Genomic DNA, 15,968 nt, shown 5'->3' with positions numbered 1-15,968 from the left:
GCGGTTCCCCTTTGTACGAATTGTTTAACATTGGACCTGCTCCATTGCGGTTTACGTGTGATATCATGTTCCATCCAGGGACCAGAATGTGTACTGTACTAGTTACTTTCCAGGCGAAGTTTACAGCCGCATCAGTCATGATCGACGTACGCAATACAGCAAAAGGGTACGAATAATGTTGGCGATCTATTGTTCGTATGTCCGATTTTTTAATTTTACGATTAACCGCTATGTACCGAACTGTACATAATCCTTTTATACAATGGCTTATAATTACAAAAGAGCATAGACTATATTTGTAATTGAATTTTTAACCAACACATATCATTTGTAGTTGTTGTTACGGGTTGATACTAAATGAATATTCTCGTAGTACCGTACCATTTTATACCATATTATATAATATTATAATAACGACCAACCGAAAACTAAAACTAATTGATTAATTTCTTCTTTAATAAAATATTACTACTATTTGTTTTCTAACGTTATTACAATTATTAATATATTAATATAGACCTACATAAAAAAAACCTATTATTATTATTGATATTGTTTATTGTTACTATAGGCGCGCCTATGCCTGAAGCTATTAGGCCTACCGGTTACGGTATGCACTAAATATGTCCATCATTATGGGATTAAATATTATCCTTATTTAGGCTATTTATTAAATAATAATATATTACGAACTACTAGGCCTATGTGTAGCCACAAATCGTTAAACGATATATAATTTAAGTCCTACAAGTTCACTGAACTCTAAGTGATCGTAAAAATCATATATTTTATGATATTAATATCATAAATAATTTAATTATACAATATCAGACTAAATTAGAAGAATGTTAGTTTTGCTAAACAGTCATAATATAGACTGAAACATAAATTAAATGTCATATACAGTAATAAAAATAAGAAATTGTGTCGTTGGAATTCTACTATACGTATATTTTTGAATATTCATGAGAACAAATTATATAATTTTTTTCATGCGCGCATTTGCGCGCACTAAAATGTGATTTTAAAATAAGTTGGAGTCTTTAATATGCTACAAAATGCACTAGGGTTCGTAAATTAAAAAGTTGCTTAAACGGTAAAATTTCGATTTACCAAATGATACGTCTATGGCTTGATAAAAAATATGATTAATTTGTTAGCTGGTATAAAAACTGCGATATCTCCGTGAAAATTTACTCGATTTTTAAACGGTTTTTTCGAGAAAAAAGCTCAAAGAACAATGAACAACTGCACAAAGGTCATGCTTCACTATGATGTATTAGAAACTACTGCGCAGCCTCTGTTTACTTTTTTTGTCACCGATGTCATGCCTGGCTTCTTCCTTAATTAGGGTGTTACGTAATCAGAGCCGACTCTGCAGCGAGCTGCACGGGTAAACAGGATGTTCTTCAAAGGATCGTTATGGGAAGTTTATTACCCTATGCTTAAGCACTACCGCACAGCGTGATACTAATTGGATTAACTGGATAGCTAGGCCGAGTTGTGCCTCCTCTTATTCTTTACTCCATGGGTTAAGTAACGTTTGTACAGTTTGTACGTCAACGTCATAAATCATGAAGCCGAGTAAGGTTTTGTTAGTTGTAAAGTACATCAATATAAGACGCGGAGTAATGCTTTGTCTGTTTATTGTAGTGCAAAACAAAGATGATCTGTTTAACTTTTTTTATTGTGAATACTAATAAAACTAAAAATGAGGCCCGCCTCATTTTATAAAATTTTACCGCTTTATAGCTTAATCCCTTTCATGGGCCCACAAAGTATATTTAACACTGAATTTTCATTGCTTTTGAAGCACGTCAAACACAAATAGATAGTTGTGTAAGTTTAGGTTCTATAATGGTTTTCTCTTGTTTTATGAGTTAAAATAGTATCCGTTTACTTTGACAACTTGTACCTTAACTATTATAGAGGGTGCACTTTGCTTACAACTCGACTTCGCGACGTGGTCTATGTACCACCGGTAGTTTTCTACTCGTGTGACTAGATTCCGGTGGTACACAGACAGTAGGATAGTAAACAATTGCACGTGTACGACGTGCAAATTATCTCTATCTAGGCCCTAGGCCTAGTTATACAGTAAATACAGGTAGGACTTGTATGTTATGTTGATTAGAGAGATTATTAGACAGGTTATATATTCATGAATTTGTTTTCTTAATTAATACCGTGTTACATAATAATATAATGTGGCCATATAGTTGATATTCTATCTACTACTCTACTATCTTGGCTAGGCCTAGCTATATATAGGCCCTAACCTCCTAGGCCTAGCCTAGTGCGCTAGGCCTAGTATAGTAAGCCTAGGCCTAGGGCAGCAGTGGAGCGCCGCCTACTACTACTCAACTCAACTCTACTCTCCACCCCAACTAGCATACACTCAGTCACCATAACTATCATAGAAAGACTTCTTCTTAACTATAATAGATAGTTATTAGGCTTAATATAGATAAGCAAATCATCAGACCTAACTTGAATAAATAACCAAAATTGTTTTACCTGATTGTTCTTTCAACTAATAAAGCTAAATATTAATTCTAGTATTTAAGTAAAACATTCAATTCATAGGCATAAACTTATTTTTTAAAAGCCAGTTTTAAATCATAAAATTTGTTTAAATAATAAATGTATTTAAATATAGTGTTTAGTATAATAATAATTTGTTTCAAACTTTTTTTTAACAGGAAACAAACATATTCTACAATTTATTTTATTAATAATTTGATATTATTATAAAAAAAATGAATTACTTACGATTTTTAAACAGCATCAGCAGGGCCAGAAAACCTTCACCTCTGCGAGTGCTTGGTATGTTGGTTTCTTTCCTGTACAGTAACCTTTTTTTTTCTCTTTTGGGAGCAAATAATTTATTTCATTATTGTATATCTTTCAGTTTTGCATGTAAATATGACACAACCTAATATACTAAATATATAGGTATATAGAGATGTATATCTTTACCTCAAGATAAATGAACCAGATTCATTTTGTGTTAATGCCTAAAGCACAAAATATAACAAAATGATCTGTACCTGTACTGTGTACATATGTATCTGTGTCCACAGAAGCAGCATAAACTAATGTTTTTCTTTGTTTTTAGCTGAACTTATAAACAAAAGTCCACCGACCATGATAACAATGGCAAATGGATACCCAAACAGTGACTTATTTCCATTTGAAGAGGCAAACATAAAAATGAAGTAATTGACATATTTCATCTCAGGATTTATTTAAATTCTATGAAGTTAGATAAGACCATGTTTAACCCCATGAAGGTATTCCCCCCAAAACATGAATACTTCAAAGAGGCCATTTCACAGTTTTAATAAAGTTAAATCTAAAAAAATAACATATAAAAAAGAGAAAGTTAAAGGTTAAATTCAACAAAACTATCTTCTTTATGTCAATTTGTCTATTATTGTATTAAATGTTTTATAACAAAAATGTATTGAATATTGTTTTTCTAGAGATGGAAGTACAATTAATATTGATTCTAAAGCCATGGGCCAGGCACTGCAATATTCTAGTACGTCTGGGTAAGTCTGCACAAGAAAAGCTTTTAGGCGAATTGTATAATAAAGACATTTTTAGGGAGAATTTAACAAAATCCAATGATCTGTAAAATGTCTTTATTATGATTTTATTCTTATAATCATTTTAATTAGTTTGCCTGATTTGAATCAATGGTTGTTAAAATTGCAAGACCATCTTCACCAGCCTCCGACGAGGGCGTCCAACGGCGAGAATCAAATACAGTTGACGGTTACAAATGGTAGTCAACATGCGTTGTGTACAGTAAGTTACATTTATATGTATTTTTATTCATATAATGTATCATTTTGTATTGTTTTATATAGTGTTTGACTTTTTTTTAGGAATCATTTTGAGTGGTAGTTATAAAGTCTTATTGCAAATATATTGTGGCCTTTTTCCCAAACTTTATATAATCGGTCAGTCAGTATTATATTATTGTACTACTTGGCTTTATTTTAGTATTTTAAATAAATTTAAGTTGGTAGTCATAAAGTGTTACTTCGAATATATTGTGGCCTTTTTCCCAAACTTTATATATATAATCGGTCAGTCAGTATTATATTATTGTACTACTTGGCTTTATTTTAGTATTTTAAATAAATTTAAGTTGGTAGTCATAAAGTGTTACTTCGAATCTATTTTGGCGTTATTCCCAAACTTATGTATACTTATATAAAATTTATTTATAAGTTTATTTTTTCACTTGTTTAATACAATGAAAGCACAAAATTAAAATATCATTTTTCATCTTGTCCTACTCCTAGGCATGTGAAATGCTTCTTTCAGCTGGTGACAATGTTTTAGTCGGTTCACCATTGTATTCAGGAGCCAGTGCCATGGTAAATATTATGATTTTTTTATATGAACAACTACTCTCTCAGACCCTGAACATTTCCTTTGAAAATGAGTTGTCACTGTATTTTCCACCTTTGGTGCACCTGACATACCCATGTTTACTAAGATGCCAATATCTTTAGATTTAGAGAAATAATATTAATTTGTCAAAACCAAATTAATATTATTTCTCTGGATTTCAAACAAACCTGATGAATCAACAATTGTATGGACAATCTACCGTCAAGAAAATATGTGATCTTTAGATTTTTTGATAGCACCCTCTATAGTTTGGACATACTTTTATAAAACCTTTTTTTTTTTACCACATTGGTTTAACACTAACAAAGTGATTTAGCACTAAATAATACTTTATATACATTATATCAAATTGTATATTTGATTTTTGTGATATAATTTGATCATTTTTGTTTGTTTGTTTTAGTTAAAGCCATTGGGGGTTAACCTTATTCCAGTGGAAACGGATGGTGATGGGTTACGAGTTGATAGTTTGAAAAAAGCGTTATCTAAATGGTCACCTGATAATATTAACTCCAGGTAAGGTCTAAAGCAGAGTGCCCAAGTCACCGACCTCACAACAAGTAACTTTTAAATTAAAGAGATACGTCCGTAATAATAAGATGTATCCCTGAAGAAATAATTTTTTTGTTGAATATGCCATTTTAATGTCACATAATAGTTATTCACTTTTACAAAAAATTGAATCGAAAAAAAAAAAAATTTTACCTGAAAAAACTGTAATTTAAAGCAAACAATATTCAAATTGGCTGCCAGCAAATGGGTTTTCTGTTGAATTTAACCATTTATTTTGTCATTTTATAAGTAAAAACATTATTTTTTGGGGTTTTTTTTCTACGCAAGTGATTAACTTTATTAAAATTACAAAATAACATATTCAACTTCTGGTTTAATTAATCTTCATTTTTCATGTTTTTGGGGTCTTTAAGAGACATTTTAGTAAGAATATTAGGCCTAATAATTGATGTAAAACTCCGATTATAAAATATAATTTTTATTTAATTTTAGCCTAGATGCTCCTAAGGTGTTGTACCTCGTTCCTAATGGAGATAACCCGACAGGAGGTGGGCTGCCATTGGACAGAAAACGGCAAATTTATGAGATAGCTCAACAGTATAATTTTATCATTCTGGAGGATGATCCTTACTATTTCTTACAGTTTAATAAGGTTTAACGATATTCTGTTATTGTTATTGTTGATATCATATTACTACCATATTTGGGCATATCACTACCATATTTGGGCACATCACACTTTGTCAAACTAGTTTGATAGTGTAGACAGAGCTGAAGATTTCCACAAATGGATTGTTATTAGATTTTTATAAAATTAATGTTATTTGTTAATGTGACTTTATGTCTTCCAGTAAAGTGTTAAGTTTTGATGTGCCTAAATATGGTAGTGATATGATCGAATATGGTAGTGATATGACATCATCATGTCCATATATAGGCACATCACATTTTTTAGTCACATAAAGTTTGATAGTGTAGACAGAGCTTTATTTCAGTTACAATATGTTTATGACAAGCAGAATACCCTTCATTTTATGAGTATATCAACAAATGTGAGAGATTAAGAAAAAAAATTATAATTTTAGTAGAAATTCTCCTCTGGAACACCATAATTTAAGAAACACCAATATTAAAGGATCGCTTTCCCATGAAATGAATGAGGAAAACTATTAGCAACCCTTATTGAATCATGACACTAAAAAGAATTTGCGATTTTTATTCACAGCCAAAAGTCCCCAGTTTCTTATCTCTAGATGTAGATGGACGAGTCCTTAGGTTTGATTCCTTTTCTAAAGTTCTTTCAGCGGGGTAAGGCTAAAACTCTTTCTTATTATTAGACAATTACCTTTGACCTGTAACATAAAGTTTGTTTTTTTAAATCAATAAGATTACACTAAAACGAATACAAATACTTTTTCGAATCCCATAAACATTTATTGAATATATTGCAAATTTATTTGCTTTAGCTACTCCAATTTAAGAATGTTGTGTCGTTGCAATAGTTATCACAACATAAATTAGACTGTGATGGTATTGATGTTTGTTATTGTATTATATATTGTATTGATGGATGTACCCACAGTTATATAGATCAAGTTCTGTGTTCTCTAAAAACCTGGTTATTAAATGGATTATGTCAAAGTGTTTTGTCTTTTATAATTAGGTTGATGATTATACAATGGCTTAGAGTATTACATTTAATTTGGAACCTGAAAAATAAAGCATGTATTTAGCTTAAGAATTGTTGACATTTAAAAAAAATATATCATCATTTTTATTTTAGTTTGCGAATTGGATTTGTAACAGGTCCACAAGCATTGTTACAAAGAATAAATTACCATTTGATGGCCTCAGTATTACATACGAGCGGTATGTCTCAGGTAAAGTAAAATAAGAGAATTTTACAGCATTAAATTAATTAAAATTTACAGAATAGGGTAAATTTTACTTTAAAAAATCAAATCTCGACCATAATCCAGTCTAGGGGTATGGTTTTAGCTTGGTGATTTGCATGTTGTGGGTTCAACCATTCTCAACACATTATATACATCAAGTTGGGCGAATTAAATTTTTAAATTGGGGGAGCCAGTTGCCGTATTCGCCAATCACACTTAAGTGAGATATATTCCTTAAATATTAAGTATTTCACTTAACTCAATAAATATTTCCCTTAAATTGTATTCACTAAAGATAGGAATTTTTTTTTAAATTTTAAAGGCAAGTGTTTTCCTTAGCCTGTGAATGGTAAATAGAGCCACAGGGTCTAAAAATTTAAAATGAAGTACTAAACTTAACCTAATGTTTTATTTTTCAAACCTGTTGTTTACTAATTGTTACAAAGTCACTTCATTTAAAAAGGATCAATTTTCTTAAAAAGAATTTTATTTCTTTTCCTTTATCAGATGTTTGTGTATAAACTACTTGAGACATGGGGTATGGAACGGTTTTTGAAACACACTCAAACCGTGTCAGATTTTTATGAATCAAGGAGAGATACATTTCTTAGAGCAGCTGAAAAACATCTAACAGGTAGGCTTTATCCAGTATATCTGAGATGCTATTCTTTTATACTGTGGTATCAGACGTTATCTACAAATTTGACAACAGATTTTTACCCATATACCCACCCCAACCCTCTCACAACCTGTCGCCTACAGACTGGGTGCAAACATTATTTTATTCCTATTTTATTTCAGGTTTAGCAGAGTGGAGTACGCCTCGAGGGGGCATGTTCATCTGGTTTCGTTTACTCGGCGTGGATGATACGTATGACCTTATAACGAAAAAGGCGGTGGAAAAAGAAGTTCTATTTGTGCCAGGAATATCGTTTTGTACTGACGATTCAAAACCGTCACCGTACGTGCGTGCCTGTTACTCAGTAGCGACTGATGAACAGATGGATGAGGTAAGATGTAGAGCATAATGGGTTACGTGTAGAGCATAATGGGTAAAGTGTAGAGCATTATGGTTAAAGTGTAGAGCATTATGGTTAAAGTGTAGAGCATTATGGGTTACGTGTAGAGCATTATGGGTAAAGTGTAGAGCATTATGGTTAAAGTGTAGAGCATTATGGGTTACGTGTAGAGCATTATGGGTAAAGTGTAGAGCATTATGGTTAAAGTGTAGAGCATTATGGGTTACGTGTAGAGCATTATGGGTAAAGTGTAGAGCATAATGGGTAAAGTGTAGAGGATTATGGGTAAAGTGTAGAGCATAATGGGTAAAGTGCAGAGCATTATGGTTAAAGTGCAGAGCATTATGAGGTTACGTGTAGAGCATTATGGGTAAAGTATAATGCATTATGGGTAAAGTATAATGCATTATAGGTAAATTGTAGAGCATTGTGGGTGAGGTATAGAGCATTATGGGTAGGTTGTTGAGAATGTTGTATAAATAAATGTATGGTTTTGCCATATATAATATAGAAGTAAAAATTTATGCAAAATTAATTGAGTTGCTTTTAATATTTCATTTGTATCATTACAGGGTCTTAAGCGACTTGCTAATTTAATCATTGAGGCTCAGAAGTCATCGTAAGGATTTATATTTTATACATATTTATTCAAAATAAGGAACAACTTCCAATTAAAGACCAATGGCCGTATTTACTATTCACACTAGGCTAAAAGAAACACCATTACAATTGAAGAATTCGCCTATCTAAGTGAATACCACTTAAGGGAAATTCTTAAGATATTTATTGACTTAAGTGAAATACTGTAGTTAATATTTAAGAGAAATATCGCCTTAAATGAATACGACCATATGATCTTGTCTGTTTTTAAATAGTTTTGGAGGGTGTCAGTGATTAAAGGTGGTGGAGGTGTAGTTCTTAAAACTGTTCCTTACTTATAAACTAAAAAAACACAGGGTATAAAAGTAATTGAATAGAAAGGATGCAGTGATAAAAATTATATTATATAGTATATTCTGAAATAATATTTGAAACTTAAACCTAAGATTTGATTTATATTAGATAATTCAATTCGTACAGCTTGTCGCTTGACTGTGATGTTAAATAATCAACAAATGTTGTACAAATTGCTCTCGAATTAAAGACACTACATATAGTACGTTTTCACTCAGGTGTGTAAATGGGTACTGACATTCATTTACTTTGACAATTATCCCTATTGGCCCGTTCAGACTTAGTTATTTACCCGGGTTAAGTTCTTACTTTGGTAGGTAAGTCTCAAACCTACCTGCTTAAATAAATAATACCTTGCTAAATAAGAATAGGTACTAAATAAATTAATGAGCAAGCATAACATCCAATGAATTAAAATAGGTTCTGCATAATATTTGTAAAAAGTAAGCATTTTGGCAAACATGGCGTTTCATACGTAAAGACAAATATCGAAACGGCAACTAGTGAACTAATATAAAAAAGACAGTAACTAGAGAGACATGTTTACAACGAATTATGTAAATGTATGCAAATTTATGCAAAGTGGTTAGTAGTTATGGAATATTGACAGTGATGTCATCTGAATACTGTTATTTTAAATGTATTGATAATGAGGTCATTATTAAATCACGGTTGACAATTCCAAATATGGAATAATTTTTTCGATCTAGTGACTATATATGCATTTGTATATACACAATACAAGACCGTATATATCATAATGCATTATAATTAAAACAAATTGAATGCGTGCAGCGCCGAGCGCAGCTGTTTTTCTGTATTCAACACACAAAGTAAATGATCGCGAAAAAGTACAAGGACGCGAGTAAAAAAATACGGTTTTTTTTTCGCGTTTTTTATGGGGGCCTACCATGATCCACAGGCGCCCCTAACCCTAGATTATAATTTACTGAATCTGAATATTCCCTATAAAGTGTAGCGCCCTGGTTTGGTGTATAGGGCCTAGACGCCGTCACTCTGGTCGAGTAGTAATTTTCTGCTTTTCTTTATTGAAATTATTATTTTTTTTTCCATTTTAAGTATAATATTGATATATCGATGAGTTATTAATTTATCAATGATGTATGAGTCAGATCATGAATAAATGAAATAGCTTTAATCAATTTTCCTTCAAAAGTGTCGATGTTTTCGGCGCCAATTGATGTCGTCGTATCTAAGCCATAATTTTGATGATAATGAAAAAAACCTATGTTTAGATATCGCATGTTTATCATTAATTTAGCTGTTAAATTAATTACATTAGACATATATGTGCTAAGTGCGTTGACCCTTTGTACTCTAACACTAGTCATCTCTCCGGCCATTCACAGCGACTGTCCGGTCATAGAGATGTAAAATATACATCTCTCTGGTCAAGTAGTAATGAGTAAATTTTAGGCCTACTTTCGAAAATATCAAATGTTACTTCAGTTTAGGTTAAACTAGGAAGCAACGTAAGGACGTGCGGCGCAAGATCTGACCAATTACAGCGCGATGGATAATGATTCATCGCGCTTTGATTGGTCATACTTACGTTGCGCTTAAAGCTGGTTCCCACTAGGACGAAACGGAATGACGTAAACGCAATGCAAGCGTGTTGACCAATGACAAGCGACGAATAATTCATCGCTTGTGATTGGCCAAATAAATTGCGTTACGCTACGTCCTTGTGTTGCGTTGCGTCTCTAGTGGGAACCAAGCATAAAGCGTAGTTCCCACTAGAACGCAACGCAACGCAGCAACGTATCGACGCAAAGTGATGTATTGCGTAATCGCAAGTGGGAACCGACGGCGCACCATTGCTGTAAAAATCGCAGGTTTCATTTAACGCAGGTGGGGGCAAACACAATGATTGCAATGGCATTTTCTTACGTTGCGTAGATTGCGTTACTTTGCGTCTCAAGTGAAAACCAAGCTTAAAGCGTGGTTCCCACTAGCGACGCAACGCAAGGACGTAACGCAACGCAAGTGAATTGACCAATCACAAGCGATGGCTTATTCGCTTGTGATTGCTAACGGTCTATAACTTCGCTTGTCATTGGTTAAAACGGTTGCGTTGCGTTTACGTCCTTGCATTACGTTCTAGTGGGAACCAAGCTTTAGAAATACTGTACAATGTATACGTAGGCCTACATCGTCATCACCACAATACAATTATAATAATAACTCAATCTATATTAGATTCGTCGCTTTATATTACATTATGATGCACAATCTATAGGTGGTAGTCAATTTTCAGATTATAACGTGAATATTTATAATGGTCTGTCCTCTGTTGCTAAGCAACATTTAATTATTAATACTGTACGTTCCGAAGAAATACAATCAGCATCTCCGAGTGGTATTAAAGTCTCTCGGTTTCTCTGGTAAGACAATTTTAATTTATTACGTTCAATAAATGGTTATTTCCGATTTATATAGTATATACTAATATAGTCTATGATTCTGTCGTACTTTGTTCATTGATGATAGGAGGCCTATTTAACTAATACTGACCCTGGGGTCAGTCCGGTGGTCAGAGAAAACTCTTACGATTTTTGATCACAATTTTTCAATTTTATCCGGAATCTGAGCTTATCGGAATCCGGACTTAGTGTGGACGTAGCTAGCTTAGAGATATTAATTCACTTATTTATTAGAATATGATTTATTCTATTATTATTATTATTATCGTATGACGTTCATTACTGTTGTTAAGGTTGACAATAGGTTTTTGCTTAATAAATTCATTATTTTAATGTGTAACGTATTTTAGAAAGGCTGTTTAACATATTAAAAGGAGAGAAAAAGAAAGAGATTTAATAATTGTCTCTACCTTTCAAACTCTGATTTTTTATTTAGAAGGCTATAGTTATTATTGTTGGATGCTGATTGAATTAGTGTGCTGATATTGGTTGTTATTTCCGATGTAATAACCCCGTTTGGCGGTATTTTAATCAACAGTTTCATCTGTACTATGTATTACTATATATTGTGTATCGTCCATTTCTTTTTACTTAGGTCTTTTAGCAAGCATGGATCTTCACGAAGGAGGTGAGTGGAGTTTTAGATGCGCCTTGATTCTTTCCCTTAATGCCTTCCTTATCACTTTCCACCTTTTGATCTCGTCCAATCCATCAATTCCCTCCCCCAATCCATCAATTCCCTCCCCCATTCTTGCATTCAACTAGCGGCCTGTATATAGCTTTAGATATAGTTTTAATGTCAATTCGTGTACAATAGTTAAATAGCATAATAATGTTACCTAACAGCAACGTGACATTTCAAACACAGATTACTGTAGAGTGGTAATCGATAGTCAATTAGGCTTTACATAAACAACGTGACACTTCTACATCAAGATGTCAAATCCTATCATTATTTCACTGTTCGGATATTACGTGTTTTATTTACTGTTATATGTGACATTTCATTTCAACTTTAAAATAATAGCCGTATCGCTACTTTGATTTTTCACATAGTAGACGAGTGTCGAAAATAAGTCGGACGCAACAACACGCCGCGCAAGTAATTTGACCAATCACGACGCGATGGATCAACTGAACCGTCGCTTGTGATTGGTCATCTCACTTGCGTTGCGCTTACGTCCTTGCATTGCGTCTTTTTTGTAACCAAGCTTTATTTTCACTGCTGGTTATATTAAACTTCACGAGTTTGAAAATTGTGTTTATTTCTAAAATTTTTATGTTAGGCCTATGACGTAGATTATTATCATCATTACAAGTTTTCAGTATGTGATCACTTAAAGTATATATATTCTTTATTAGCATTTATAGGTACGTTACAGTATGTGAAGGATGCGATTAAAGAAGGCCAGGTAAGCAGGGAAGGGGTGAATTAAGCTTGGTTCCCATTAGGATGCAACGCAAGGACGTAAGCGCAACAAGCGAGTTGACCAATGACAAGCGACAGTTTGTATAATACACCGCTTGTGATTGGTGAAATAAATTGCGTTGCGTTACGTCGTTGCCTGCCTCCGCCTCTTATTGCTCGGCCATTCTTTAAATTAATATTACACGCAAGGGCTTTAATTTTCAGAATGTTAATGCAGCAGACAAATACGGAAAGACTGCACTTCACAAAGCTGCAGCAAACGGGAATTTGGAAGTGTTGCAATACCTGATAGAGTGTGGTGGCAACATCCACATTAAAGACGTCACAGGGTTCACCCCAACACATGCAGCTGCAAGCAATGGCCACATTCGTAAGTTTGGGTATTTGGCTTAACATATACGGTACATTGTATCCAACGGTTGGGTTAAATTAGACTAGATTGAAATTAGTAAAATAGATAAATATTTGGCACATATGGCGTTCTATACCTATAATACATGAGCTCGTATTTTCAGACAACAATCGAAACGCCGATTACCTAGTGGATAAAAACATAAAACAACAATAAATACAGACAGTGATTTGGGGCAAGTCTTTGGGTTAAATTTGTATTGAATCAAAAATTATATTTATCACATTCTATTAACGATGTTATACGTATAAAGAAATTACCTTTGTATTAATGTTTTTTTCTGCTTTTGACCCGTTAATTTGATAGGCGTTTTATACAATTTAAACTCACATTTCTAGTGCATTGCTTGTAGGCTTATAACCTTTTTATTGTACTCTATCTTTTATATTGTTATTGAAATCGAGTTTGAGCAAAAGTGTGAAACATTGTTTAAAGCTCTGTCTACACTATCAAACTTTAAGTAACAAAACCATGTGATGTGCCCATATATGGACATGATGATATCATTAGCATATCACTACCATATTTGGGCACATCACACTTTTGTCAAACTAGTTTAATAGTGTAGACAGAGATTTAGTATTTACATTACTTAAACGTATTCCTTTCTGTAATTATGTTTACACAGAGACTGTTAAGTGGCTCGTAGAAAACGGCGCGGATCTCCAAGCTCTTTCTGATAAAGGGAAAACCCCTTACGAGGCAGCCAAACGGAACAACCACCGAGAAGTGTCATCCTTCCTAAAAGAAATAGGTAAGATGTGGGATTAAATCGTAGGCGTCTTTATGTTGATTAAGGCCTACAATGTTTAAAATGTTCATACTGCCTGCCGATAAGATGGCACGATTGCGGAACGTTTGACTAGGCCTAGTGTGAACTGTGAACAGACTGATTATCGATTCAGTTAATTGAGAGTGATTCATGACAGATACATTTTTATATTTCTAGGAAGAGAAAAGTTTACATGGGAGATGTAATGTCGATTTACGTGAATTTTGGAATCCAAAACAAGTATTTTGTCGATTGTGGCGCACCATAGGGATCAAGTTTTTTGTATGAAGTTTAATTGTTGAAATTGTTTTTGTTATTAAATGAAATGAAACTAGTAACTTTAGTAACGGTATTTTTTTCTATATTTTATCAACAATCGTCAAAATCATCCCGTAATCCTAATCATTGTAAATTATCACCATAATCACTATTATTATCATTATCCTATTAATTTTCATCATTTACATGCATCATTAACTTGTATGTATAAGTGAACAACCCTCATAACATCACCATTCACTTAGACCCCATAATACACGCCCCTTCTTGGCTCTCTCTGTAAAAGAAAAAGATCAGTATCACCTGCCACTTACTCGAACTAGTCTTAAAATGAAAACCCTTGTATACATTGGACCTAAACTCTGGAATTCTCTCCCTTTATCTCTTAAAAAATCTCATTACTGTGCTTTATTTAAACGTCAATTTAAACTATTATTGGTTGAAGGTTCTTTGTAAATTTGTTTTTTATTGACATATTTGGATATTTTTAAAATAATTTATATAATCTATTTTTTACTTGTTTTTTAGTTTTAAACATGTTTAACTTATGTGTTAGAGAAAAAATATTAGTTGGATTGTTGTTTTTTGGAGTTTCTAATTGTGTTTTATTATATATATTTTATTTGTTTTGTTTTGAGGAGCCTATTTACCACAAGCTTTGCTTTCTTTTAGGCTCCTCCACTTTATATTTATATATTTGTAAATCGAAATAAATGAATGAAATGAAATGAACATCCCCCACGAACATACTTACAGTTTGAAATTGGCTAAATCTTGGTTCCCACTCTAGGATACAACGCAAAGACGTAAAACTACAGAAAACATTATCACAAGCAACAGATACGAACTATCGTTTGTGATTGGTCACAATACATGCGTTGTGCGTGCGTACGTGCTTGCGTTGCTTGAGTGCATCCGAACTATCGCTTGTGATTGGCCAACCCACTAGCAATTATAAGGTAACTAACACTAACAGCCGGTATTAAGTGTACTATACTGAAGATATGAATATGTTCAATTCTGGCCTTTATTTCATTCGTAATTGAAAAATAAATTAAGTTAAGAAAGACTGTAGGTTCAGCACGTATCAACTTTAATTCCAGTTAATTTAGCCCCCGAATTTAACCATCTTGAACTGAGTATTGTGTGTGTAATTGCTGTTTAATAATGTTGTAGAATATCAGTGACCTTTAGACTCGGATATCATATCATTAAAGCGTGGTTTCCAGTAGAACGCAACGCAACGACGTATCGACGCAAAGTGCTGTATTGCGTAATCACAAGTGGGAACCGACGACACAACAATGCTGCAAACATAGCAGGTTTGCTTTCACGCAGGCGGGGGGGGGGGGGGGGGAACACAATTATGGGAAGGGCATTTTCTTACGTTGCGTAGGTTGCGTCGCTAGTGGGAACGTTGCACTGCGCGCCGCAAACTTATGATATGTTTGGCAAAGTCTCGATTAATATTATTGATTTGTTACGTAGACCTACATAGCAGCAATCGTCATGCTTAAGCGTGGTTCCCACTAGAACGTACCTCAGCGACGTATTGACGCAAAGTGCTGTATTGCGTAATCGTGGGAACCGACGATGCAATAGTGTTGCAAACATCGCAGGTTTGATTTTACGCAGGCGGGGCAAACATAATTATTAGAAGAGCATTTTCTTACGTTGTGTAGATTGCGTTACGTTGCGTCGCTAGTCGAACCAAGCTTTATAGATGATTTATTGCGGCGATCGGAAGAAAATTGAGTGGTTGGGCACGAGAACGGTAGGCCTACAGATAGATGTATAAAGAAAATGTAGTAAGAAGCTTCGTA

The 15,968-nt window shown here is 33.4% G+C and overlaps 2 protein-coding genes across 4 annotated transcripts in view; both read left to right on the top strand.

Annotated features, from left to right (window-relative positions):
* The first annotated feature begins 889 nt into the window (after window positions 1-889).
* LOC140050245 (kynurenine/alpha-aminoadipate aminotransferase, mitochondrial-like) overlaps window positions 890-15,968 on the top strand; it is a 32,514-nt gene continuing 17,435 nt past the window's right edge. The window contains exons 1-13 of one of the 3 annotated variants that reach the window (XM_072095355.1): window positions 2,022-2,107; window positions 2,703-2,826; window positions 3,119-3,218; window positions 3,486-3,554; window positions 3,684-3,813; window positions 4,317-4,391; window positions 4,832-4,944; window positions 5,434-5,593; window positions 6,167-6,249; window positions 6,725-6,821; window positions 7,344-7,470; window positions 7,638-7,846; window positions 8,428-8,474. In XM_072095355.1, coding sequence (XP_071951456.1) covers window positions 2,760-2,826; window positions 3,119-3,218; window positions 3,486-3,554; window positions 3,684-3,813; window positions 4,317-4,391; window positions 4,832-4,944; window positions 5,434-5,593; window positions 6,167-6,249; window positions 6,725-6,821; window positions 7,344-7,470; window positions 7,638-7,846; window positions 8,428-8,474 — 1,277 coding nt within the window. In that variant the 5' untranslated portion in view covers window positions 2,022-2,107; window positions 2,703-2,759. Of the gene's footprint in view, window positions 1,585-2,021; window positions 2,108-2,702; window positions 2,827-3,118; window positions 3,219-3,485; window positions 3,555-3,683; window positions 3,814-4,316; window positions 4,392-4,831; window positions 4,945-5,433; window positions 5,594-6,166; window positions 6,250-6,724; window positions 6,822-7,343; window positions 7,471-7,637; window positions 7,847-8,427; window positions 9,956-15,968 lie in introns of those variants that run through there. The other 2 variants (XM_072095356.1, XM_072095357.1) reach the window with 2 other exon arrangements.
* On the top strand, window positions 11,054-14,713 carry LOC140049384 (uncharacterized). Its single transcript, XM_072094261.1, has 6 exons — window positions 11,054-11,214; window positions 11,849-11,881; window positions 12,616-12,665; window positions 12,887-13,052; window positions 13,723-13,848; window positions 14,044-14,713. The coding sequence occupies exons 2-6, from the start codon at window positions 11,863-11,865 to the stop codon at window positions 14,070-14,072; spliced, it is 390 nt and encodes a 129-aa protein (XP_071950362.1). The 5' UTR covers window positions 11,054-11,214; window positions 11,849-11,862; the 3' UTR covers window positions 14,073-14,713.

This window comes from Antedon mediterranea, chromosome 5 (genome assembly GCF_964355755.1).
Source record: "Antedon mediterranea chromosome 5, ecAntMedi1.1, whole genome shotgun sequence".
NCBI classification, from domain to species: domain Eukaryota; kingdom Metazoa; phylum Echinodermata; class Crinoidea; order Comatulida; family Antedonidae; genus Antedon; species Antedon mediterranea.
Note: the sequence above shows the minus strand (reverse complement) of the source record. Positions and strands in the feature narration are given on the sequence as shown.

Excerpts from the sequence above, each read along its gene's own strand:
- LOC140049384 (XM_072094261.1), top strand. Across the intron at positions 13,053-13,722 it reads TGCAAGCAATGGCCACATTC|AGACTGTTAAGTGGCTCGTA; the intron begins GTAAGTTTGGGT and ends ATGTTTACACAG. Across the intron at positions 13,849-14,043 it reads ATCCTTCCTAAAAGAAATAG|GAAGAGAAAAGTTTACATGG; the intron begins GTAAGATGTGGG and ends TTATATTTCTAG.